Source organism: Moschus berezovskii, chromosome 11, assembly GCF_049115385.1.
Source record: "Moschus berezovskii isolate FMDL1 chromosome 11, NW_MosBer_1.0, whole genome shotgun sequence".
NCBI classification, from domain to species: Eukaryota; Metazoa; Chordata; class Mammalia; order Artiodactyla; family Moschidae; genus Moschus; species Moschus berezovskii.
In genome coordinates, this window is record NC_142470.1 from 35742978 (window position 1) to 35770698 (window position 27721).

At 45.5% G+C, this 27721-nt stretch overlaps 1 protein-coding gene across 1 annotated transcript in view; it reads left to right on the top strand.

The window, feature by feature from the left end:
- The window catches only part of PLB1 (phospholipase B1), a 129334-nt gene that overhangs the window by 19346 nt on the left and 82267 nt on the right, over positions 1-27721 (top strand). The window contains exons 4-12 of the mRNA XM_055400362.2: positions 7128-7189; positions 8427-8508; positions 9902-9951; positions 13502-13542; positions 14124-14167; positions 17530-17620; positions 17969-18020; positions 19896-19982; positions 27134-27196. Of these exons, the coding sequence (XP_055256337.2) occupies positions 7128-7189; positions 8427-8508; positions 9902-9951; positions 13502-13542; positions 14124-14167; positions 17530-17620; positions 17969-18020; positions 19896-19982; positions 27134-27196 (572 nt within the window). The remainder of the gene's footprint in view (positions 1-7127; positions 7190-8426; positions 8509-9901; positions 9952-13501; positions 13543-14123; positions 14168-17529; positions 17621-17968; positions 18021-19895; positions 19983-27133; positions 27197-27721) is intronic.

The window sequence follows — 27721 nt, forward strand, 5'->3', positions numbered from 1 at the left end:
AGTCAGCTGTGTACCATAATGTTGGTCTCCTATACATTAAAAGTTGTTTTCTTCTGTTGAGTTTTGTTTACCTTGGTTTTAATCTACATCTAGACACATCAGTTATTACAGTTGATGTGTCCAGGGAAAATTGTGTTTTTCTTACCTAAAGTGGTTTTTTTGTTTGCTTTTTTCCCCCTGCTTCTTTAATCTGTGGCTCAATGTTCTTCATCAAATGTGAGAAATTTTCAGCCATTATCTCTTAATCTCTTAATTTTCATCCTCCCTATCTCTGCCTCTCTTGGGACTCATTACATGGTTATTTTGTGTGCTTGACAATACTCACACACTTTGATGCTCTATTCATTTTTCTTCAATCTCTTTTCCTCTGTATTTTTCAGAAAGGTACTTTCTATTGATCTATCTTTAAGTTTACAGATTCCTTTTTTTCTGCCATCTCAAATCTGTTACTGAGACCATCTAGTAAATTTTTCAGTTATTTTAATTATCACTTTTGGACTTTTTTTTTTATAGCTTCTATTTGTTGAATCTCTAACCTTTTTTTTTTCCTTTAAAAGAGAAATTTTTCTTTAATTCTTTGAACATATATATAATAGCTACTTTGAAAACCTTGCCTGCAAAACTCAACATCTGGGCCCACTCAGAGCCAGTTTTCACTGGTTCCTGGACTAGTTTTTCATTGGCTAGTTTTCACTGGACATGTCTGATAAAATTTAGCATTCTGTTTTATTTTTCTGAGGATTGTTGGTTCATTTTTCAGTTTCTTGCCTCAACTTAAACTGCTTCCCTCATAGAGGACAGACATTGATGTCTTTCCTGGCATTCTAGGAATCACCCTGGGTTTGCATGATTAATGATTTTAAAAAAGATAGTGGTGGCCAAAGACCCTGAGTTTCTAAGGCTCCGTTTATTGGTCTGTGTGTAGGGTGGGGAAAGAACACAAATTTGCAGCCAATTCTTAAGTTTGTTTTCACTTAAATTTTACATGAGTTGTACAAGCTGTTCATATATTTTGGAAATGAAGCCTATGCCAGTCACACCTTTTGCAAATATTTTGTCCCATTCTGTAGGTTGCCTTTTTGGTTTTTTGTTTTATAGTTTCCTTTGCTGTGCAGCTTGGACAGCAAGGAGATCCAACCAGTCCATCCTAAAGAAAATCAGTCCTGAATATTCATCAGAAGGACTGATGCTGAAGCTGAAACTCCAATACTTTGGCCACCTGATTCTAAGAACTGACTCATTGGAAAAGACTCTGATGCTGGGAAAGATTGAAGGTGGGAGGAGAGGGGAACAACAGAGGATGAGATGGTTGGATGGCATCACCGACTCATTGGACATGAGTTTGAGTAAGCCCCGGGAGTTGGTGATGGACAGGGAGTCCTGGCGTGCTGCAGTCCATGGGATTGCAGAGTCAGACACAACTGAGTGACTGAACTGAACTTGCTGTGCAAAAGCTTGTAAATTTGATTCAGGTCCCATTTTGTTCATTTTTATCTATACTGCCTCGGGAGACTGACCTAAGAAAACATTGATACGATTCATGTCAGAGAATGTTTTTCCTGTGCTCTCTTCTGGGAGTTTTGTTATGTCATGTCTTATGACATCTTTATGTCTTGTCTTTACATCTTTAAGCCATTCTGAGTTTATTTTTGTGTATGGCGAGAAGGGTGTTCTCTGACTTCATCGATTTACATACACTAGCCTGTCTTTTCCAACACCACTTGCCAAAGAGACATCTTTCCATTGCATATTCTTGCCTCCTTTGTCCAGGATGAATTGACTGTATGTGTCTGGGTATATTTTTGGGCTCTCTCTTCCATTATATTGATTTATATGTCTTTTTTTGTGATGATACCACATATTTTGAGTATTGTAGCTTTATGGTACTGTCTGAAGGAGGGTTATGCCTCCTGCTTTATACCTTTACTTCAGGATTACTGCGGCAATTCTGGATCTTTTACAGTTCCATGTCAATTTTAGGATTATTTGTGAAAAATGTCGTGGGTAATTTGATAGGGATCACATTAAGTCTGTAGATTGTTTTGGGTAGTATCGTCATTTTAACAATATTAATTCTTCCAATCCAAGGGCATGGGACAGCTTTCCATTTACTTTAATAATTTTCAATTTCCTTTATTAATGTTTTATTGTTCTCAGTATATAAGTCTTTCACTTCCTTGGTCAGTGTTAATCATGTCCGACTCTTTGTGACTCCATGGACTGTAACCTGCCAGGCTCCTCCGTCCATGGAACTCTCTGGGCAAGAATACTGGAGTGGGTTGCCATTTCCTTTACCTCCTTGGTCAAGTTTATCCCTAAGTATTTGTTAATGCACTATTAAAAGTTGTTTGTTTCTTTTAATATTGTCTCTCTGATATGTCATTGTTAGTGCAAAGAAGTGCAGCTGATTTTCGTATGTTAATCTTGTATCCTACTGCCTTGAGAATTTATCAGTCTAGTAGTTTTTGTGTGGAGTTTTAGGGTTTTCTACATATAAAATCATGTCACCTGCCTGTAATGACAGTTTTACCTCTTCCCTTACAATTTGAATACCTTTTATTTCTTTTTCTTGTCTGATCTTTGTGGCTAGGACTTCAACCACTATGTTGCATAGAAGAGGTGGAAGCCTCTTTGTCTTGTTCCAGATTTTAGCAGGAAGGCTTTCAGCTTTTCACTGTTGAATATTATATTGACTGTGGGTTTGTTGCAAATAGCTTTTATTATGTTGAGGTATGTTTCCTTTATACCCACTTGTGGTAAGAGTTTTTACCATGAAAGGATATTGAATTTTCTCAATGCTTCTTCTGCATCTATTGAGATGATCATGAGGTTTTTGTCTTTTATGTGGTATATCACACTGGTTGATTTGCCTATATTAAACCATCCTGGTGAACTTGGGATGAATCCCATTTGGTTGTGGTGTGTGATCTTTTTTATGTGTTGTTGAATTCAATTTGCTAATATTTTGCTTAGAATTTTTGCATCTATATTCATCAAAGATACTGGCCTGTAGATTTCTTTTCTGGTGGTGTCTTTGTCTGGTTTTGGTACCAGGGTAATGGTGGCTTCATAGAATGTCTTTGAGAATACTCCCTTCTCTTCAATTTTTTGAAAGAGTTTGAGAAAGATTGGTATCAGTTCTTCATTGTATGTTTGGTAGAATTCACCTGTGAAGCCATCTGGTCCTGGACTTTTGTTTGCAGGGAGCTTTTTCAGTTACAGATTTTGTTTCACCTCTAGTGATCTTTCAACTTACCTATTTCTTTTATTTTTTTTTTCAAATTATCTACTGATTCAATTTTGGTGAATATTTCTAGAAACTTGTCCATTTCTTCTAGGTTGTCAAATTTGATGGCATATGATTGTAACGTTTCCTTATGTTTTTGGTATCTCTGCAGTATTGGTTATTATGTTCCCTTTTTCATTTCTTATTTTGTTTATCTGGGTTCTCTTTTCTTCTTGGTGAGCCTGGCCAGACGTTTGTCAATCTTGTTTACGCTTTCAAAGAATCAGCTCTTGGTTTTATTGATTTCTTTTCTATTTTTTTAATCTCTATTTTATTTATTTCCTCTCTGGTCTTTATTATATCCTTCCTTTTGCTGACTTTAGGTTTTGTCTGTTATTCTTTTTCTAATTCTTTTAAGTGGTGGGTTAGGATGTTTAAGATTTTTCTTGTTTTTGAGGAAGGCCTCTATAGCTATGAACTTCTCTCTAAGAGCTGTTTTTGCTGTATCCCGTAGATTTTGTATGGTTGTGTCTCCGGATTGATAATGAAACAACAGCTTTCAACAAATTTAATGTATCTCAATATACATTTTGTATATTGTCCTTCACCTCTTCCTTTTCAGAATCGTGCCTCATGCCCTACACTCTGCTTCATTTCTCCATAAAATTTACTTCATTGGTGAAGTGGACACTGGGCTAGATCTTTTGCTTATATTATTCAATTTTTTAAAATGTATGAACTATGCTGCTGCTGCTGCTAAGTCACTTCAGTCGTGTCCGACTCTGTGTGACCTCATAGACGGCAGCCCACCAGGCTCCCCCGTCCCTGGGATTCTCCAGGCAAGAACACTGGAGTGGGTTGCCATTTCCTTCTCCAATGTGTCAAAGTGAAAGTGAAGTCGCTCAGTCGTGTCCAACCCTTAGCGACCCCATGGACTGCAGCCTACCAGGCTCCTCCATCCATGGGATTTTCTAGGCAAGAGTACTGGAGTGGCTTGCCATGAACTATAGAGTACAAGTATATCCTTGGTCATAAAAATCTTTTTTTCTTTTTTAAATTAAAACTTCTATTTACAGCAAAGACCAAAAACTTTCTTTGAATAGCAGTTTACCCCCCATCCCCTCAGGCATGAAGCCTGGAAGACCAGGAGATGCGCTGAGTGGGACATTTCTCAAAGATTAGGGGAGAGTTGCTCTAGCACCTGTATTCCTTTTCTTGTGAAGATGCTACAAAGCTCAGTGAGGAGCTGTGGCAGTAGCAACCAGTCTGGTAATCTAGAGGTAGATAAAGGCTCCCACCTGGGATGCCTGGGGCTCAGGGCTATTGCTGATCACTAGAGATGTCATCTTCTCATTTCACTTTGATCTCTTTTTCCGTTCAGTTCAGTCGCTCAGTCATGTCTGACTCTGCGACCCCATGAATCACAGCATGCCAGGCCTCCCTGTCCATCACCAACTCCCGCAGTTCACCCAAACTCATGTCCATAGAGTCGGTGATGCCATCCAGCCATCTCATTCTCTGTCGTCCCCTTCTCCTCCCGCCCCCAACCTTTCCCAGCATCAGAGTCTTTTCCAGTGAGTCAACTCGTCGCATGAGGTGGCCAAAGTATTGCAGTTTCAGCTTTAGCATCAGTCCCTCCAATGAACACCCAGGATTGATCTCCTCTAGAATGGACTGGTTGGATCTCCTTGCAGTCCAAGGGACTCTCAAGAGTCTTCTCCAGAACTACAGTTCAAAAGCATCAATTGATCAGTTTTCTTCACAGTCCAACTCTCACATCCATACATGACCACAGGAAAAACTATAGCCTTGACTAGACGGACCTTTGTTGGCAAAGTAATGTCTCTGCTTTTTAATATACTATCTAGGTTGGTCATAACTTTCCTTCCAAGGAGTAAGCGTCTTTTAATTTCATGGCTGCAATCAGCATCTGCAGTGATTTTGGAGCCCCAAAAAATAAAGTCTGACACTGTTACCAGAAGTTGATTGGTATAGAACCTAGGCTGTGACTTACACTTAGTTTGGTTCTGAGCATGGCCCATGGGGCCAGACTCCCCATTTTCAAATCCTTCCATCACCATTTGTTCACTGTGTCACCTTTAAAATATCACTTACCCTTTCTGGGCCTGTTTCTTAACTGTAAGGTGGGGAGGATAACATTTATCTCACAAGAGTCATTGTGAAGATTAAATGAATTATTTCATGTAAGTGCTTAGAATAGGGCTGGGTACCTAGGAACTGCGTATAAATATTGACTTCCATGCTTGTTTTTATCCTGGCTTAAAAAGAATATTACCAAAATGGTCTCAAATCTCTCCCCTGCTAATTCATCTACCCCACTACTTCCCAGAGTAATGATCATCTTAAAACATACCCTAACGCTCATCTCTTCAAAGACCTGTCACAGCTTCCTGTTGCCTATGGAGTAGCCTGGTGTTCACAGCTCCACAGCCCGGCTGTCATCTGTTGGGGCAGCCTCATCTCCCTTGCCCTCCGGTTATGATCCCTGTGCTCCAGCCCTTTCAAGCACTCTGTGTTTGTCCACATCTCAGCACCTTCCCATCATGTGGTTCTTTCTGCTTAAAAATATTTCTTCTGGGCATTTCCAAAGGGTCACAGATCCGGGGGCAGGATACAACCCACATTTCTGTTATGACTTCCTACGTGGAAATGAATGCCAGATTGCACTGTAGGCATGAAATGGAAATACACTTTTGTCCCTCATGAAACTGCAGATGAATTCTTCTCAGGTTCAGGAAGCAAAACTGCAGAAGGCTGGAGTGGACCAGAAATCAAGGCCTCCCTTTGGCCTTGTCTGATGCTGTCTGGGGGTTCTCGCATGGCATGCCCATTCAAGGAATGTGCACCCTGGACAGAGAACTGGGTGGAGAGAAGCCAGAGGGAGCAAGGAGCCAGACCTCTGATTTCATGTCAGTATCATAAATGTTTCTTGACGCTGTTGAAGTAAGCATCAAGATTATATATCAGTGTGAAAAAGAAAGCTCAAGATACAGCATTAAAGGAGCTTGTAGGATACAAGATTGCATCCACACTGATTACAACTGAACGAAAAGTGAGACTGATCAGGAGCCTGATGGTGGACTTGAGTGTGAGCACATGAAACCTCTCTTGGCTGTAGGGGTGCTGTCACCATGGGTTGATTGTTTTCGTTCGTTTGTTTAGAGTGCTGTTACTGTGCTATACCCTTATTTGTGTATTTAGAAAGCTAAAGGTTTGATGGGGAAACTCACTGGCTTATAAAGTGAATCTCTCATTGTACATAAAATTTTTTAAAAACTAAGTTTTAAAAGACTGGCATGAAGTAAGCTAGGACGAGAACAGTGTCTTAGCAGTCTCTCCACCTGCCTTTTTTCCCTCTTCATTTCATGTTCAGTACGATGTCTGAAGACAGCCCTTGTCCAGCCATTATGTACAGTCATGGCTATTGGGAATGCCACTATTAGCTCTGTCTTAAGCTCACATCACCCTTCAGGCTGTTCCAGAATGTCCTCCGCTTTCCCTGATTCGTCCCAGATCCCCAAACAACAGTTATTTGTCCAACATCACTCTCCCCTAGAGTTCTGCCCTTCACTAAGGAACCCACAAATAAATCTGAGGTAATGTGTCTATGCAAGATACAGGGTTATCAGTCACCCCTCCCAGATGACACTTTTGCTTCTCAACCTAGGGATTCTGCCTTAAAAGGCTGCATTAATGGATGTACAGGGTCCCAAACAATGGAGGTGATAGTTGGAGGAATGGAACTTGGACTTTCCTAACACAAGGGACATTAATGAGCAGGGCAAATAGGTAGGGTGGAGAGGAAAAGCACGAAAGCTGTGAATCTAGAGCAGGGAGTAATTCCAGATAAATAACCAGGACAGTTCTTGCTTTCTTTTAGGAACGACCCAGGTCCATACTTCCCCCGGAGAGAACACACTGGAAGAGCGACTATGGCCAGAGGTAAGGGCTTTGTCCTCATGGGAGAGGTAGTGCCTTCCCTTCTGAAGGGTGAGTCCAAGTCTTGATACAAGTTGACAGGCCCTTCCCTGAGGCCTTGGGGGTATAGGCTGGGTGAGCTGCTTCCCCAGGGACAGGCAGGTTGCCTGGAAGAGTGGAGGCAGCATAACTGTAGCTCCTGGAATTTGGGGCTCAAAAATCTCTTCAGACTGAGCAGGTGGTTCCCAGAAGGGCCCAGAAAGACTTATAAATGGCCTGGGTATCTCTGTGAACCTTGAAGCAGATGCTGTGAGTTATCCGAAGTCATTTGGGTGAAGTTTTCCCAGAACATCTACAAGATAAGAGTTGAGAGTAAATGCTTTATCTCTTACTGAAATCAGTAAATTCATGAGAAGTTAACTTGTGACAGATGTGCAACCAATTTACTGCACATTTTCCCCCATTGGAATATTTCCCCTTTTGCTCTCGGTTCTGGGGAGAATACATATGATCTCCTTTCCCAAAGTCGTCCACCTGATTCACAGAAGTGGAGCCTGCTCTGGATGTACACGGGCATCTGAGGCAGCCAAGTGGTCTTGAGGACCAGCCCTCCCCGCCACCTGCTTTCAGCAGCCCCTCTGGGCTTAGGACACATTCTGTTCCAGTGGGGACACAAGAGTCTCCCAATTTCCACTTTATCCAATTCCCAGCTTTAAATAACATAATGCCCCATATACCTACTTGTGTATAAGCAATCAAAGAAGGAAATTAAATAATACAAAAAATATAACACCATAGAAGAGATTTAAAATATTTTTAGTCTAGATATATTGGGTCTCTTCTTAGTGATTTCCTTTTTATTGTGATAAAATATACATAATATAAAATTGATCATTTTTGAGTGTACAGTTCAGTGACATTGAGTATATTCACATTGTTGTGTACCTGTCACCACTTTCAATCTCCAGAACTTTCTTATTATCACAAGAGTTGGTTTTTATTCTTTATCCTGCCTCCCTCCCTCTCCACCCCACTGTTCTGAGGCATCCTTACTTGCCACTTCTAAAATCGTTCTCAACAGGCATAAGTCTCCTTTTACTAAGTGAACTGGGAAAAGGGTTAAAAGAACATGACTATGGACAATTGTTGCTTCTGGATTTTGAGCCTCATAGAATAAGTACATGGTCATCTCTACATCAGGCTTTCAGAAACTGTAATGTTTCCTTACAAGGCTGTTGGTATTTCTGACATTTGGTTTCAGGGGCAGAGCCTGAAGAGTTTTTCATTCTTTTGCAACCCAGAGAATGTGCCTTCTCCAGGATCCAATGTGCCTTCTGACTCAGGTACGGGACCCTGCCATGAGCCAGGAAGCCCAGCGTCTTCTCTCTGGTGTGGCTGGCAGAGGCTTGAACCCCACTCTACTTGCACCTTTGGCTGTTCACATCTTCCCTCTTCCCTGTCCTCAGTCCCTCCTCTTTTGATATCCTCAGTCATTTCTATGGAGGGACACAGCCCAACACACCACTCAAGAGATTAAAACCAACATGGCCCCATGGTGGTTTTACCTGGGTGAAGGTGACCCCTGGGAGCTCACCTCCAGGTGGGTGGACCGTGTCACAGGAACTGTGGGTTGGATGGATCTTGGCTATGCACGTACCTTCCCAATCCTATAATGTAGTCACAGTGGCTGCTCTAGACATATTTTTTCCTATAATGGGTTCAGTTCAGTTCAGTCACTCAGTCGTGTCCGACTCCTTGCGACCCCATGAATCACAGCACGCCAGGCCTCCCTGTCCATCACCAACTCCCGGAGTCCACTCAAACTCATGTCCATTGAGTTGGTGATGCCATCCAGCCATCTCATTCTCTGTCGTCCCCTTCTCTTCCCGCCCCCAATTCTTCCCAGCATCAGGGTCTTTTCCAGTGAGTCAACTCGTCTAATACCTGGATGCTATGAATGTTGCTGTTGAACTGGTCCTCTTCTCCAGCTTTATCGTGTTACATGGCTGCAATATGGACTGTGTTTAATGGCTTTGTTTGTTTGCATTGTATTGGCTTACCAGGATTTCCAGTTAATCTTGCTATTCTTACTATTCTGTCATGTAAGAAGTGTGGTTAGAAAAAGAAATCGACGAACTTCTTAGGAAGTGGCTTCTTTAGGAGGCTTACCCTTAATGCCCCCATAACATGACCAAGGAATATATCAGTGGTTTCTAAAGAAACTTAATTTTAAGGATGCTGGTGACCCAGGTAGGTCGTGGAGGCTTCCTGCAGCTTGTGTCTGATATTTATGAGTGTTCACAGGCTGTTCACAGCCCTGTTCTCTGGCAAGCCTCCAAGCCGACATGATCCCTTTTGAACCCAGATGGTTTTCATTTATGTGTTGCTCTCTTATTAATGGTGGCTGAGAAATGCAGAGTCAAGGGATAGAGGGAAGTGAGAGGCAGAAAGAGCGCCAGGTGAAAAGGAAAGGCGGTCTGTGAGTAACCTTCCGTGGGACACCTACTTGGAGATCCTGAGACCAGTCAGCAGTGTGGCCTCCACTGAGAGCTGAGCTTCTTTGGAGCAGGTTTGGGCTTCCAGTGACTTCTTAGTCTTCATATTCCCACTTGCACGGCCAACCTTGGGGCATCCTTGGGGTGAGGGCCTTGGGTCTGCTTCTCCCATTTGGCATCCTGGGCCCACATTGTGCAAAATGTAGATCTGATCTTCTTACACAGGTTCTTGTCTTTGCAGTTCACTCTTTGAGACCTTCTGATATTAAATTTGTGGCAGCCATTGGCAATGTGAGTACAGCAAGGAGATGGAGGTGGGAGGTGGGCTTTGGAACTGGGGTTACTTTGAATGAGCTCCTAGTAACCAGGAAGAATGTTTCACTTGAGGAGAGAGAACCTTCTCTGAACTGGAAAAATCCTAAAATCTAGGGTTCTGAGTTGATGCTGTTGTTTTAAATTGAGTGACTGGCTCTCTTTACGTTAGGATGAAAGAACTTTTGAACTTTCTCATGAATAAATCAAACCTATTGATAAATAAGCCAAAGATCAGAATTTTAAAAGGAATCTCTTAAGCTTTCTACTTATGAGATAAAGAAGAAAAATGTCCTTACCTGCTTGGCAGATTTTTTAAAATACACCCATCTTTGCTAATAAATCTGAAGTGGTATTGTTTTATGTGGTCAGGGACTGAGAAAGGGAGCAATAAGGGAAGGATGGAAAGAGAGGAGGGTTGGAGAGCAAAACTAGTGTGATTTTGGTGAGTCCTGGCTTCCCACAGTCCCACTGCCCTGGTCTCAGCACTGCTGCCCCACAAGTCCTAGCAGTTCCAACTGCATGGAGCACTAATCAGGTGTTCTCAGCTCTGCCCTGTACCCCTCACACCTGAACCAGTACACCCTCGCCTCTCCCCTTCCGTATCTTCCTCCCATCCCTGCCCACCTTGTTTCCTTCCCCATGTCCTCTGTGTGTCGCCGCTGCCCTCTGCACCCCTGCAGCCTCAGCCCCTGCCCCTGGCCCAGGCTGCCTCCTTGCTACAAACCCATCCCACTACCCTGCACACAGCACCGGCCATAGGCGAAGACTTCACATTAGAAAAACTGACCAGGACCCAGTGAAATTGGCAGCCAGGGCTCCCACCCTTGTTCTTTGCTACTTGAGATGGTGGGGTTAGACCTGCACATGTGAATGTGTGTGCGCGTGTGCCTGCACACGGATGAGGGTGAAGGTGGAGGTGTCCCGGGGAGGGATGTAAAGGAGAGGTGGGAAGAATGATTTTCTGTCATGAGGAGCACATTGCCGCTGCCGAGCCTGTGTGTCCCTGCATGCTGATGGTGACATCGCAGAGCCAGGAGTGTGTGACACTGGCTGGAGGACTCGCGAATTCTCCTTCCTGAGGCAGGGAAATTCCCTGCAGGGAACTCTCCACTCCAAGCCAGGTTTCTAAAGTTAAACCAATCAGTGGTTTCTGCACTTTGGTCCTGGCTCTGAGAGAGTTCTTTGACTCATGAATTATTCAGCCTCCTAGCTCCTGCTGTCACTCAGCTCACCCTCTCTCCTCCTGGGAGCCCCGGGTGCTGGGAGATGCTTTCAGTCCATGATGGTCTCCCAGCCCCCGATCATTATCCTAAAGCTGACTGCACCTCAACCTTCAGGATAAACCCCAAGAGCACAGTTTGTCAGAGGCTGCCTGCCTCTGTCTGCCCTGAGAGTCAGCTCTCATGAACTCAGCCTGGTTTATGAAAGACATCAGGACAGGGAAGGATAATGGAAGTTAGTGCAATGTAAAAGAAGGAAGGTGGAAAGCTGGTGCTTTTGCTCCAGGCTCCTGGAGCTTCCAAGGCCTAGCACGCACTTGTGACCGATGCTAGCACTTGCTTGTTTAATTGCTCTGGACTTCCTTTTCCTCACAGAATGTTAAAGGTCAGAGTCATCAAAATTGTTTTCAAACTAACACTTGTGACAGATGTTCATTATAAGGAAAAAATGAAAACACATGTAGATAGTATTAAAAAATGGAAGATCTCATTCATATCTCCTACTCTCTTGTCTCAATAGCCACATACACACGCACACACACACTTCAATATACAGGGTGTGTGTGTGACAGAGAACGTGTGTATGACCTAAATAGGGTTACACTGCAGTATGCTCTCTGTGACCTTTTATCCCTCTTAACTAAGAGTCACAGACATTTGCCATGCCCGGGAGGTTATAATCCACTCTCTCAAATTCCTTGAAGCCAGGGCTTGTGTCTCAGTTATGTGTCTCTAGGGCCACAGAACACGCAGCCAGTGAAAAGCGTGGGGGTAAAATGGCCAGCAGTTGGCAAAATGGCGGCAGAGGAGTTTGCTGGGTTTGTTCCAGCCTTCCCCGCTGTGACCTCTCCCTAAGCTCTCCCATACTCTCTCTACCTTGTTCCTCTCGTTCTCTCCCTTCCTTCCCCTCACCACCCCCATCTGACTTTTCTGAGGAAAACTCTACTGTCACTCAGGCCACCTTGGTCGGCACAGGCTGACCCCTTTGCCTCAGCCCCAGAGCCAGGCCTCCCTCAGGACTTCACCTGACTTGTATTTGCATGTGGTTTTCTGTTTAATGTGGTACCTTCCCCCAGAAAACTTTTTCAAGCTCCCTCTTGTTGAAAAGAAGAGAGGACTCCATCCCAGTCAGAAGAGAGTCAGCCTGCCCTCCCCAGAGGGAGCCAGAGGTGTGGTGCATTTGTACAGACTGACTGGCTGTCTTTGAAGCTGGGTCCTTAAGGACAGGCAGGCCCTTTAAAGGGAAGCAGCAGCAGGCTGGGGGTAAGGTAGTGAGGGTACATCATCGCCTGTCATCACCACACCTGGGGACGCTGTCTTCTAGGAGTTTTGAGAGAGAGAATTTGTGTCAGAACCTGTGAAAATACTACTATTGACAACAGCTAATATGTGCTGAGCACTTTCAGTGTTCTGGGCACAATTCCAAGCATCTCTGTGCTTAGTTGCTCAGTTATGTCCAACTCTGTGTGACCTCACGGACTGTGCCCGCCAGGATCCTCTGTCCATGGGATATTACAGGCAAGAATACTGGAATGGGTTGCCATTTCCTCCTCCAGGGGATCTTCCCAACCCAAGGATTGAACCTGTGTCTCTTATGTCTCCTGCATTGGCAGGCGGGTTCTTTACCACTAGCACCATCTGGGAAGCCCCCAAGCATCCCTGGGACCTCACAAAAGACAAGATTCTCACCTCAGCCCTATGACCAGGAAAACTCTCCAACTGAGTCCTGTGTGGTTCAGGTTTTACCAAGAGGACAATCAAACACTTACATTGTTCATTCAAAAAGTAGTATCGAGTGAGTATTTATTGAGTACTTATGATGCATCAGATGCTGTTCTAGGTCTGAGGAATATAATCAAGAACAAAACAGAGGCAAATTCCTGCCCTCCTGGAGTTTTCATTCTAGGCAAGTCAGACAGACCACACACATTTTAGATTGTGTATTAGATTATCTAATTATTTTAGAGTATGGAAAGTCACAGTGAAATAACCTATTGTGTTTCTATGAAGGATGTTAACATTCTACAGAGACACATTTAAGTCTAAGCTCTCCCACCCAGTTTTCTAATCTGAAGAAAACTTTTACACCTGTTATTCCCTGAGTTTGGACCAGCAAGCTTTGGAGAAAATCTAACATCCTTTCTTCCCTCCCTGAAAAATGAACACAGGCAGGTCTGGCCATTTTCTGGATCCAGGGATTCCCTTTTGTTGGTGGGAGAGTGTATACGGCAGGCAGATGGGGTCTCCCCAGGACAGACTCTGCCACCTTTCCTGGCTGGGCTGCTCACACCCCTTATCTTTTCCAGCCTCCAGACTCAGGGACGTACGACCTGGAGGAACAAGAATGGTAATTGTTCGGGAACCCCAGAGCAACAGAGCTGAGCTGAGCCTCCAGGTTGATCATCTGTTGTCTCCCTGCTTCACTGGCGGGGAGACCTGAGGGCCAGGGAGGAGACGCCTGCTCCAGGCTCCCTTAGGGGCAGGCAGAAGAGTGGAGACCAGGACACAAACTGCTGCCTCTTCATCCAGCGTTCTGTGCGGGAATCCCCCTGGCTCCCTGGGGTGAATAAGGGAGGAACAGCGGGAAGGGCTGAATAAGGGGTTCTTGCTCTTCCTCCAGCCTTTGTGCTCTGCTCCGGGGGATGCAAGCAGAGTTGGACCAGGGTCAGGCTCGATCTACGTGGCGGTCTGTGTCCCCTTCCAACTTGGCACCAGACTAGAGGGGCGGGGAGGAGGGTCCAGAGCTGCTCACCCCATTTGGCAACTCCATTGCCCCCTGAGGTGTGCCTCTGCCTCCAGGAAGGATAAATCCAGAATCAGAGCAATGCTGAGCCGAAGCCTGTTGTGAAAGAGACCACAGCAGTTGAGGGCAAGCATTGGTAGGCGACAAACTCAGGCTGACGTTTGTATGTTTGCTTCTACTTGCAGGACTGAAAAGCAGGAGCCGCAAGTGTGCATGGGAGTGGTGTCTGGTGAGTTCGGTGTTTTCATGGCCGGAATCCAGATTGTGCCTGTCGCTCCCAACACAGCAGCCCTTTGGTGAAAGAAGAAGATGTGCCCTACTGGCCATATCGTGGCAGAGCCTGAGGAAAGGGGGAAACATTCTGAGAGGACAGAGAGGAAGCAAGGGTGTGAAGAGTCACGTCCCTTGAAAGGAAGGCATGAAAAATGTGTCCAAGGATCCCTGAGTGAGAAGACTCCAAGAGACATGGGGTTAAGGTCAAGGGATGTAAGAGAGGGGTCGGGGTGCCTGGGCCAAAATCCCGAGGCTTCTTCTCCCCCAGGACCCCAAGGCTGGACTTACAGCACTTCGTCTGGGAAACTGTCCACCATTCACTGCCCCCACCACCACACCCAGGAGAAGACCCAGCTCCAGTGATCAGTTCATTTCATTTTGTAGTAACTCCCTTACTTATAAAGTAGATATATCAATTGGCTTCAGCAAAGTGAAATTTAAAAAATGAAAACTAACCATAATCCCTCCATCTAGAGATAATCATTGGGCTTCCCTGGTGGCTCAGATGGTAAAGAATCTGCCTGCAGTGCAGGAGATCTGGATTTGATCCCTGGGTTAGGAAGATCCCCTGGAGGAGGAAATGGCAACCTACTCTAATATTCTTGCCTGGAGAATTCCATGGACAGAGGAGCCTGGCATCTACAGTCCATGGAGTTGCAAGGAGTCAGATAATCAGTATTAACATTTTGGCCTTTTATATATGAATGTGCTTAGGAATATGTTATATGTAGCTTGTTTTTTTTTTTTTCCACTTAATATCAGAGGTTCCTTGCAACTCGAATAAGTCATCCTGAAATCCCTGAGTGCCTTAATGCCAGCTGAATTAGCCTGGTGGATAGAGTCACCTATGGCTGGTGTTCACAAGCCAAGAGCAAGAATACCACTTTTCATTCCATAATTAGAGTGAAAAGACTCGGGTGGCAATGCAAATGCTCTCCTGAACTGACACTTGAGCAGAGCATAATAACAAGTGAGGTAACTGGTGCCCTGTCAGTTCAGCCAGTGAATGTCACCAAGGACCTGGGAATTATGAGGCTCCCTGCAAAGTGAGGGATAAATAAGACACTGGTCCTGCCATCTGCCCTTGCCATCCATCAGGGGAGGCAGAGCCCTGGTGTCCAGCCCTCCAGGATCTGACTGACAGGTGAGGGGACATTGGTGGCCAAAGTGGTGCAGGGGTCCTTTTGCAAAGGGTCAAGGGTTCAGAAGGAGCGGGACCCTGTGACTTAGTGACTATCTCAGCTCAGGCTAGGTTTGACCCTGTTTACCTTTAACTGGTAGGAAAAAAGAAATGAAGTGGTGTATTTGCGGGAATCCCAGGGACGGGGGAGCCTGGTGGGCTTCGGTCTATGGGGTTGCACAGAATTGGACATGGCTGAAGCGACTTAGCAGCAGCAGCAGCAGGAAGATGGTATGTAGTTTAGATCCTGAAACTGTAAGCATAGTTATGGCTTTACCTGATTTCTCAGCCTGTCTCCATTTTGGGGGTCCTTGACCCACCTGGTAACAAGTCCTCCTAGCCCCCCATTAAGTACAGCATGGCCAGGAGCCCCACTGACCAGAGGAGCAGCAGAAGGCAGGGCGGTGAGGGTAGGGTGCACCTGTGTGCCCTTAGGGACAGGACTCACCTGGAACTGACAGTGAAGGTAGTTTACCTAAGAGGGATGGGCCAGGGAGGGGGGTGATATTGGGTCATCAAGCCCACAGAGGAGCAACTGGTCTTCCAGGAGAAAGTGCTCCAGGGACATCCAGGCCCAAACTCAGCCCATCTGCTCTTCAACCCCAAGACCTTAGTCTAGCCGTGTCCTCTCACCCACCACAGCCATTGTGCAGATGGGAAAACTGAGTCTCAGGGAAGTAAACAGACCTTCCCAAAGTTACATGGTCAATATGTGGCAGAGTCCCTAGGAACCCAGGTGGCCCAGCCCCACAGCCTGTGTCCTTTGTTCTGACTCCAGAGAGAGGTAACTAGGACAGAGCAGGTACACAACAGCCCTAGAATAAAATAATGGGAAGATTTAGGTGACAAGATCCAAGGTCATGTTTGATCACAAAGAAACAATGTTTTACAAATGCCCTTAATTTGGTCTTCTTTGGTGGCTCAGCTGATAAAGAATCCACCTGCAATGCGGGAGACCTGGGTTCGATCCCTGGGTTGGGAAGATCCCCTGGAGAAGGGAAAGGCTACCCACTCCAGTATTCTGGCCTGGAGGATTCCATGGCCTGTATAGTCTATGGGGTTGCAGAGAGTCAGATACAACTGAACGACTTTCACTCACTCACTAACTTGGAGAGCCGTTCACTTTCAAATATGTCACACCAGGCTGTTTTGTCATTCGTCCTCTCCGACCCTCCTGATGTGAGGAAGAGAAAGTGACCCATCGCCCACCTACTCGTGCGCACTCTCACACAGACATGCCCGCACTGTCCCTGTCACCTTCAGCTCTGGGTTCCCACCATGTGTGGGGAGTGGGTTCTGTCCGTGGGCTGGTCAGGGTGCCATAAAGGAGGCTCAAGAGTTTGGGTTGCAGATGAAGAGGTTGTGGCCCCAGGTGACTGAGGGGGCTGCCCAAGCAGACAAAGCCCAGTGGACGACTCCCGCTCTTCTGCCCCTTCTCTCTCTGCTACCTGCACAGTGTCAGCTTCCTTCAAAAGCAGCCCCTCTAAGGCTATCTTTTGCATTCTGCTCCAAAAAGCCCCAGGCACTTGTGGATGGGGACAGTAGAAAGAGGGGCCAGGAAGGGGGACACCGCTTCTCTGCCATGATACTCTTCCCGTCTGCCCTCTCCTCTCTCTGGAGCAGACATAGTCTAACTGCTCCTGACAGCACTATTTTTAGCGGCCCTCTGGCTGTCAGCTCTGGGATGCGTCTTCTATGTGCTCCCCGGAGCCTTCCCGCTCTGCTGTCACTCTCAGGAGGAGGGAGGGCAGGGAGGCAGCCTGTGAGTCCCGCATCCCAGCACACTTTCCCTGACGAGTACGCAGCGCGGGACAGTGAAGAACTGTGGGATCTGGGTGCTCAGGCTCAGATCCCAGCCACCTCTGGCAGCTGGTGTAGCCTCCCCCAGCCTCAGTTTCCCTTCAAACACACATACACCTCAGGGCTTAGCACTTGGCTGGCCTAGCACCTGATGGATGCTCCTTTTTCTCAACTCTGTTCACTTCTAAGGGCCTGCTACAAGGTGGATCTCACAGCCCAAAACAGGTCATGCTTTGGGACAGGGGCAGTGACCCTGGCACCTCATCCCAGAGTGGGTCAGTCTTTACAGGTGACCACCGGCTGCCGGGACCACAGCCTCAAACCAGCTCTCTCTTTAGTCCTTTCAGATGTCATCAGACACTTCAGCCCATCTGTTCTGAAGCCCATATGCGCCCTTGGGACGGGAGTGGTACGCCGTGATGCTGCTGAGTAAGTTCTTTTTCTGGCTCTCTGCAGAGCTGGGGACCCTGTCGTTCTTGGCATCTAGATGGGAGGATTTGATGGGGGTGGGTGGGAGTGCTGGAAGGGTCAAAGAGGCTTTAAAAGAGAGATCTGCGTTAAGTCAAAGCCGAAATGTGTCTCCCGTGCTGAGTTTAGTCTGTTGATGGGCCTAATAAAAAAAATCAGGTCAATGTCTGCCTTCCAGGACTCAGGAGGGGTGCAACGCAGCCTTCTGCTCAGAGCCTTGTGCATAGGCTGGGGCAAGCGGCAAGCTTTCAGCCCCTGACAAAGTTGCATTTAACTGACTTTTCTGTTGGTTTCCTTCCCTCTGTGCAGAGACTTGTGGATTCAGGCAAAAGACCTGGTGAGGAACATGAAAGAGAACCAGGTGAGAATCCACCCGACTCTGCTGGGGGCTGTTCCATCTGCGGGGCGGCCATCAGAACAAAGACACCAGGCTGCCGAGGCCCTGCAGCCGTCATGCCCTGAGCTTGGCCACCAGTGCGGCCTGGGCCCTCCAAGAACACCCCTGCCCCTGTATCCTCTGGAGGCCAGTAGAACACAGGGCCTCTTCTCATATCCCCAGTTTGGTCCTGCCAAAGTCGGCACATGAACTGAATAACTTCTTGCTCAGCGAGGTGGTTGAAATCTTGGGTTCTAGAGGGACACCTGTTGGAGGGTGAATCCTGAATTTCCATCTATTAGCTGTGTGACGCTGGGTAAGGCACTTAATCTCTCTAAGCCTCAGTTTTCCCATTTATGAAATGAGAGTAATACGAGGGCCTACAGCTCAGGGCTTGGGGTGGATGCAGTGAGGTGCTGGGTGCACCTGGCACAGAGGCAGTGCCCAGTGCAAGCCTGCAGCTGTCATTGTCATTGAAGAGACTGTTCCTGTCATTATTAATCATCATACCCATTCTAGTTCTTGGGTGGAGGCTTCTGTCACATGCATCCTGGGGCCCTAGTCCCCACTCTCCCAGCAGTGTAGACACCCTTTCCTCAGAAGCTCACATGTGGATTTGAAATAAGCTGCCTCTAATCTTTTGTGCTCTCCTTGTGGACAAGTACCAAATCCAGACAAGATTTGCCACCAAGCTAGCTTTTAACAGGGGACTTAGCCTGAACCACTGGAGCCCAGGGAAGCCACTGACTCAGCCAGCCATACGTTCATTAAAGAGTCAGGGTGTTCAAGCCAGGTCATTCCAGTTTATACAAGGAGAGCGGCAAATACAGGAGCAATGCTGTAAAGAGTGGCTTCTTCCAAACTAGAGACTTCTCAAATTTCTGGAATGATCATAACATTCTGGAAAATGGCTAGAGGCCTGAATCAAATCCTGTCATTTTACAGATGAGGAAACTTAAGCCCCAGAAAGTCTTATGACCTGTTTGAGTTCACAGCCAGTTAGTTAGAGCTAAAATCAAAAGCGCCTGATTCATATCCAATGCTCCTCCAGAGCACCATGCTGCCTCTTACAAAACAGAAGTTTGTTTTTTTGTTCCACAAGTAACACATGTTCATTAGAGAAAGAAAACACAGATAAACAAAAGAATACTAAAACCATCCCAAACCATCCTTAAACCTGATGTCTAGAGATAATTACTGTGACAAGTTGGTGTACATTCCCTTCCATAATTTTTCCAAGCACATACCTTTGTATACATTTTATAAAATAGCAGTGTTACTTGATGTAGATATTTTTACAATCTGCTTTTCTTGATATCGTATTTCTGCTGATGGCAGTTATGCTTTCCAGCATTGTTTGAATAGTCACATGGTATTTCATGTCATGAGCATTCCATAGTTTACACAGCAATCCTCTATTTTAGACATTTATATTGTTTCCAACTTTTGACTCTTATGACAAGGTTTCATCATTGTAGCTAAGTCTTTCACATATCCATTTCCTTAAGACTCATTTTTGGAAATGGATTGTTGGATCTAATGGTAAGTCTCTTAAAGAAAAAAGTTTTGATGAATTTTTCCATATTGCCTTCTTGAGCAGGGATTGAACCCAGGTCTCCTGCATTGCAGGCAGATTCTTTACCATCTGAGCCACTGATCTTGGGGATCTGATTTAGCGGATTCTAAAGTTATACAACTTTAAATGCCTACCCTGTATGTCTCCTTTTGAAAAAATCCATACATGTGGTTTGGGGAGGGGTTGTATGAAATCAAAAGACATGCAAAGAAAGAAGCTCTTTTGGCACCAGGTTTCCCTGCCATCTCTTTTTCATGCTATTGTCCTTTATTTCTTTTTTACAGCAACTTGACTTTCAAAATGATTGGAAGCTCATTAATGTGTTCTTCAGTAATGCTAGCCAGTGTCACCTGTGTTCCTCCACCCAACAGGTAAACCACAGGTGGGACGTAGAGGGATTGCAGATGCTGGGGTGGGTGCCGAGTGAATGAACTAAAGCTGACTGATCTACACCTGGCAGTCTGGGCCTAATGGCACATATTTCCAAGTTAGGGCAGGCATGTAGACAGACAGATATCTAAGGGTCAAGGAAACATATTGAGGGACATGCATATATGCATGCTTATTTACTCAGTCGTGTCCAACTCTGAGACCCCATGGACTGTGGCTCCTCTGTCCATGGGGATTCTCCAGGCAAGAATACTGGTGTGCTTGCCATGCCCTCCTCCAGGGAATCTTTCCAATCCAGGGATCAAAACCACTTCTCCTGCATTGCAAGAGGATTCTTTACCACTGAGCTATGGAGGAATTTTTAACTTACCATCCTATCAGGAAAAGGAAACCATGATATAGATAAACTGAGCCAATGATCATTCTGCAACTGAGGAAAATCCACTTTCTGATAAAAGATCATTTTGCCTCTTGTAGCTCCAATTTTATTTAAATGTTGACATCAGGAGTTAAAGCAGGATCAGTACTTTTGGCATTACCTCTTAACTAGTTTACCGTGAACTCCAGTTTTAAAGGAAAGTTGTCGAGTTGTTCATATAGGTTGACTAGATCATCAAGGCTCTTTGGTATTCCCAGGAATGGGATATGAAATATGTGACTTCTAAAATATTTTATGTAGGTGACTGACTGTGACTTACGTCTTTATTGAAGAGTGTCTAGATCAGGATCAGTTGAAGGTGAGAGGGTGGCTTAGGCTATGGTGACATTAACAGCACAGAGATGATTCTTCAGGAGTCTGCTTGCCTCCAAGACGGCCCCACCACTTACGACAGTTCAAGTACCTGCCTGCTGTCCTTTCAGCCACCATCCAGGGCCTCCACCGGGACATGGCACAAGCAAGGGTGAAGTTTCTTGAGGTGCTGTCCTCTTATTTTCTGTGCCCCTCTCCCAAACACATACTCTCGCCTTCCTCCAAATGCTCCATGATTCCCGGCCTACCATCAAAACTCCACTTCCTTTAGTGATGTTGGGCATGTAGATCTTGAATCTTGTTCTACTTCACTTCTGTTTTCTCCCCTGGCAAGTGAAATTTACATTATCTGTTTATTCTTGGCACCACCCCCTCCACTTAGGCCATTACGCAAACCAGCATGTACTCACGAATTTACACATTCATGCACTAAATGCTCAGACAAGCGATTAGGCATTGCTGTATTCCTCTGCATGTCCACTCATGCACCCATTCATCCGTACATCAGTTATCTATTCGTGCATAACTTCATTCTTTCTTCTTACGTGCAGGTACATATTATGGTATTTATGATGAGTTGTTCATGCTAGCATTTGACTTTTTAAATATTTGAATGTATTCATTAACACTTATACTCATTCATGATTTCTTCCATACATTTTATCTTGGGTTCAAGCATTGCTGCGTAAATTCTTGCATTGTTTCATGTATGTCTTCCTTCAATACATTACATTGATTCTTAAATACATACACAATACATTCCTGTGTGCATGTGGCCATTTATGTATTATTTACTTTTCTAATTTCTAACTACACAAACAGTGCATAGATACTTTCTCCTTTTAAAAATGAAGCATTACAGTTAAAGCTAAGATATTCTTTAGCCAGCACCTCTGATCCTCTCACTTTTTTCTCCCAAGTATTTTGCACCTCTGTAATTCCTAGTATTCCGTTATGTGTGTGTGTATGAGAGAGGTTTAACATAAATGGTGGGCTGCCGTCTATGGGGTCACACAGAGTCCGACACGACTGAAGTGACTTAGCAGCAGCAGCAGTGTTACATTGTATCTACTATTGAATAATTTTTTTCACTAAATATTTTTGAGATATAGTCATGATGATACTTATAAATTTATTCAATTGCTAAATAATATCCCAAATTGTATATTTACCAGATTTTATTTTGCTATTTCTATATTGGTGACCATTTAGGTGTTTCTAGTTTTTCACTATTGTAAACAGTCTTGTTCATTTACTTGAACATAGTGTTTTTCTAAATACAGTGATTATATTTCATTGTATTCAATTATACTGTAATTATATTTCGAATTGTAGATTGAAATATATTAATGGGCCAAAAATCAGTTTAAAAGATTACAACCAAAAATTATAAAAAAATAGAATCAACTATAAAATACTAGAGTTTATTGCATGTGGAGTTTATTGGCTTGTGATTATTTTTATTTCATTTTTATATAGATATGTATGTACTGGGTTGTGATGTGAAATATACCTCACATGATCAAGGCAGTTTGAAGAGAAGTGCCTTGAGTAAATTCTTAAACAGAATTGCTGGTCATCAGATACATACACTTTAAATCTTAAAGGACTACCTAATTGCCCTCCAAAGGAGCCAAACCCATTTATAGTCTAATATCTTGGGACCAATGCCAACATGTAAGGGACTTTTCCATACCACTAAGCAGTTCTCAGATACCAGCTGGATGACCTATCCGTTCCGTTCCGTTCAGTCGCTCAGTCGTGTCCAACTCTGGGACCCCGTGGACTGTAGCCTACCAGGCTTCTCCGTCCATGGGATTCTCCAGGCAAGAATACTGGAGTGGGTTACCATTTCCTTCTCCAGGGTATCTTCCCGACCCAGGGATCGAACCCGGGTCTCCGGCATTGGAGGCAGACGCTTTAACCTCTGAGCCACCAGGGAAGCCCTATAATATAGGATGACCTATAATTCAACTCAATTCTGACATGATCTACCTAGAGATAGCATCAGATCCCACAGGCTAAGGGCCCAGTCCTCCAAGACTGTCCCCACCCCACATTTCAGATGCCAGTCCCAAGTCCAGGTTGTCAATCTGAGCTTCTGCCCAACTGGCTATAGATTGGAGATTCCTGTTGGAATTGTTAGCCCCTCCATGGGTTCAGTTAGTTTTCTTGAGTGGCTCACAGAAGCCAGGGAAACATCTTACTTATTAGGTTATTGGTTTATTATAAAAAGACATAACTCAGGATCAGCCAGATAGAAGAGATAACACTTTGCAAGGTATGGGGAAGGAGCCAGGACCCTCCATGCCCTCTCCAGGTGGGCCATTCTCCCAGCACATCCAGGTGGTCACCAACTGGGAAGCTCTCTGAACCTATCCTTTTGGGCTTTTATGGAGGCTTCATTATATAATATGATTGACTAAGTCATTGATCAATGGCAGTTGATTCAACTTTCAGCCCCAGGTAGGGGGTGGAGTGGGGGAGGAAACTTAAGTTCCAAGTCTCTAGCCACAGGATTGATTCTCCTGGCAACCAGGCTCTGTCCTTAGGTGTAGTCCAAAAGTCACCTCATTAGCATAGCAAAACACACTTTTCTGCTGTCATCACTTAGGGATTTCCAGTGGTTTATAAACTCTGTGCCATAAAAAGGGACAAAGACCAAATATATACTCTGTATTATAAATCACAATATCACGTATTCTCACCAATGTCTGAGCGCACCCGTTCTCTACAACCTTCCCAACACTGTTACCAAACCTAATGATTCTTTTTTGTCAATATGTGAAATTCCCTCAAGATCTAGTCATGTTGATACATATGGATTAAGTTTGTTCACACTTAGAACCTCACACTTTTAATTGGCTGTAAACATATGATAAAAGTAATCATGCCTCGCCTCTGATTTCTAAATGGCTACATGCTGCTGCTGCTAAGTCACTTCAGTCGTGTCCGACTCTGTGTGACCCCATAGACGGAAGCCCACCAGCCTTCCCCGTCCCTGGGATTCTCCAGGCAAAAACACTGGAGTGGGTTGCTATTTCCTTCTCCAATGTGTGAAAGTGAAAGTGAAGTCGCTCAGTCGTGTCCAACCATTAGCGACCCCACGGACTGCAGCCCACCAGTGACTTAATCTCTGTAAAGTGAGCTCACTGTAGCAATGTTTACTAGCATTCACTTAAATCCCCACTTCGTTACTTTTTTTCTTCTATCTTGATTTTTGTTTTGCACAAAGACCACCAAGGCTTTGGCGCCTCGAATAAATCCCAGCTCCACTGCCATTGCCCCCAAAGGACCTCGTGGCTCATAGGTCTGGCTCTCAGCCTCGTTGGCCTGGGCTGGCTGCTTCCTCCCTTCACTCCTCCAGCCTTGCTTCTGCACCACCCCTCACATCCTCGTCTTCCTGGTGGTACCCCTGGCCACAGCTAACCCAGAACCGCCATCTGAGGAGCTCTTACACAGCAGTTTGCATTCCCAGTGGACATCACAGGCACAGACCTCTCCATGAGGGGCTGCTCTGCAGTCTCAGGAGTGGCAGGAGGTACTCTGAGACTGTGGGCCCCAGGCTTCCACCTGACCTCAAAGCAGTTCTACCTTTACTGGCAACATACATACATCCAGTTCCTGAAACAGTTCATGTGAAATAAAGGTATTTTATTGTTAAGGAGAAATGGTAAACATGTGTTCCTGTCCTATTTAGGACCTGGAATTTCCCTCCTGTAAGAGGCCTTGGTGCTCTTTCATGGGGAAGAGGCAAGGGCCTGGGTCCACATTTGCTCCTTAGGGGTTTCTTAAGCCCAGAGCTGTAAGAGGAAGACGAGGAGGAGCCATTCATGAGACACTCACAGTGCTGCCTCAGGCCTGCTATGGTGGGTCCAGCTCTTCAGAGGCAGGTGCTTCAGAGGCGGCTGGTAACCTGGCTCATAGCAGTGACACAGGGATGATTTTAGGGCCTGGACTCTTACTGCTCTCCAGTTAAAGTCTAAATGTAGGGATTAAGAAAAAAAAAATCAGAATAAGAGAGAAGAGAAAGGGAAAAGATGAAGACTGACACTGCAAGAATTTGTTCCTGAATCCAGTTTGCTTGCCCCATGCACAGCGGGCCATGGGGCACCAAGGTTTGCAGAGAGAAAGGATTTATTCACCAGGCAGCCAAGCATGGAGGTGGGAGAACAATTCTCACATCTACCTCGGGACGTTTATGGGATAAAGAGACAGGGTGATCTGAGGCATGGGGAGTGTGGGAGAAAGGTGACTGGAGAGAAGAAAAAGGTGAGGGAATTGTAGTTCTGCACAGGTGCAACCAAGCTGTTGATGCCTGCTTCTTCATGGGACACGTGTTCAGAGAAGGGCTGTGTCAGCCTGTTCTGAAGGTGGAATTCAGGGTCTTCTGATATCAAAAGGTCAATAATGGAACTGTCAACACATGCCCAATTGGAGGTCTCAACCATTCTTATTCAGTTGGAGCTCGAGCCAGTGAACAGCTGACTCCAAATTTCGGAAAAACAACTTGGGCAAACATCTTATTGTTTAGGGTACGTCATGCTTGGAGGACATACAAGTTATTGTAAAAACAATTAAAGCGAGCTTGATCAGTGAAAGCAGGTTACAGTTCATTATTTATTAAGCAAGTTACAGTTTAATGTATCTAATGGATAACAACCCTGGGTTTCAAAAATACACTCGGTTATTCTTGCAGATGCCTTTACAAATGGATGTCAACATTTTGGAGGGCACACACTGGCAGCATGACTCAAGAAATCTAAAAGTGTTTGTGCCTTTTGGCTGAATAATCTTACTTCTCGGAATGAATCCCAGGGAAATAATTTGTTAGAAAAAGTTGTCTGGTTGCAGGCACACGTTTGATAATAGAGCATTCTTTTGATTCTAGGGGCAAAAGATATCAATGGAAATATGCAAGTTCATTTGAAGAAACAGAGCTTCCCAAGTGGCACTAGTATTAAAGAACCCTCCTGCCAATGCAGGAGACATGAGAGATGTGGGGTTCAATCCCTGGTTCAGGAAGATCCCCTGGAGGAGAGCATGGCAATCCATTCCAGTATTCTTGCTGGAGAATCCCATAGACAGAGGAGCCTAATGGGCTACAGTCCCTAGGGTTGCAAGGACTTGGACACAACTGAAATGACTTAGCACGCATGCACTTGAAGAAATAAACTTTTTCCTGATTTCAACTTATGGAGGAGTTTATCATATGTGACATCGTAGGCAAGGGGCATTTTATAGGAGTATCATATCTTCCACTAAAGAACAGGGACAGTTGGTGCCCCCCAGGCAACCGTTTAGTTCTTGGAAAGCCTAGGTGGGCCCCAGCTCACTCTGCAGCAGTGAATAGGCACCTTGGCCAAGAATTTTCTAAAGCAGGGTTTGCCGTCCAAGGAGAACCATGCAGGGACTCCCTGAGGGAAGAGGGATGCCCTGAGTATGGTCCAGAGGGGGAGTGAGGCCCTTTCTCGACAGACTCCCCATGCCTCTTTAGAAGGGAAAGTGTGATGCTGAATGTCATACTCAGGGAGAGAAAAAAAAAACGAGACAGAAGGCTTTATTGCTGGCTATGGCAGCAGCATGGGCAGGCCTGGCTAGCAGGGGATAGCCTTGCACTGAAGCAGAGACACAGGATTGGGGAGACTGCCCTCCACACAGTCCCAGCCTGAGTGATTGACAGCTGTCTCCAGAGTCAGTGCCTGTGAGGCATGCTTTGTCTTCCTCTGAGCCACGTTGCCTCAGGGGACATCAGGTTTGCAAGCAGCTGAGAAGATTGTCTTGTTGAAAAGTTTACTTTTGTTTTGTTTTTACACTGAAAACATAAACCAGGGCTGTTTTTTTGAAGTGCTCTTATTTGCTTATTTTCATTACATAAGAGGAATTGGGTGGGTAGGAGGTCTCTTTAAATAGTCAGTGACAGGAGTCCTTTTCTTGGGGCGGATGTGGCAGGGGGAGTTCTGCTAAGAGTGCCATGGAGAAGTTTGGAGGGCCTTCCAGGTCCTTAAATCCAAGCTTAATTATGTCCCCCCTCTGGACCTGATTTTCTTCAGGTCAAAGTGATTCCATCAGCCTTTGGGAGTAAGTCTGGTCTCCTGTCCCACATGTCAGCTTTCTAATTGCCTTGATCTTGGGCTTGCTCTTCCCTGACATGAAACCTTTTTTTCAGTGATGAAGTAAAAAAATGGACCAAAAAATAAAACAACCTAGGAAGCTCTGGGAACTCTACACCTGTCTGTGGGAGACGGGGATCTAGACAGGCCTTTGACACTATCAGGCCCATCAAGGTGGCTGGGGGTGGTTGGGGAAAGCAAGAGACAGGCCAGTGTGAACCTGGACATCTCGTCCCCACCCACATTTAGCACATTTCTCCTTCCGTAGCAAAGTCACGTGACGAGCACCATGGACCAGCTGACTAGGATGCTGGACTACCTGCACGAGGAGGTGAGGCTCCCCCGGCTCTGTGGGCCCAGGCACCCAGAACGCCGTCACAGGTGCCTGCAGCAGCCGAGAGAAACTGCCCTTCTGTGGGTTGGTGGGGTTCTGGTTTCCTTTTAAAAATGGCCTCCACTGGGATGGGGAAACGGACTCCCAGGTGGGAGTCCAAGACCCCAGAGAAAGGGAAGGCATTGGAGGAGCCAGGCTTCTTGCCCTTTTGATGAAAAACGGGTCCGATATAGAACTCTTTACTCTTGCAAAGGATATTCCTGAGGGACCTCTGGAGAGGAGGAAGGATATAGGCCAGTTCTTCCCTGGGTTCTTGGTGACCTGCTATTTCCTGAGGACTGGCTCTGACTGCATCTAGGTGGTGATGGCCTGGAGGGGCCTAAGTGACCAGTGAGAGCACTGCATTCCTGGAAACCCCAGGGGAGCTCTGGGGGAAGAAGAGAGTCTAGAGTCCTATTACCACCAGGTTTTGCTGACCTGTCCTTGGTGGGAGGCGCCCTGCCCACCAAGGGGGATGATGGC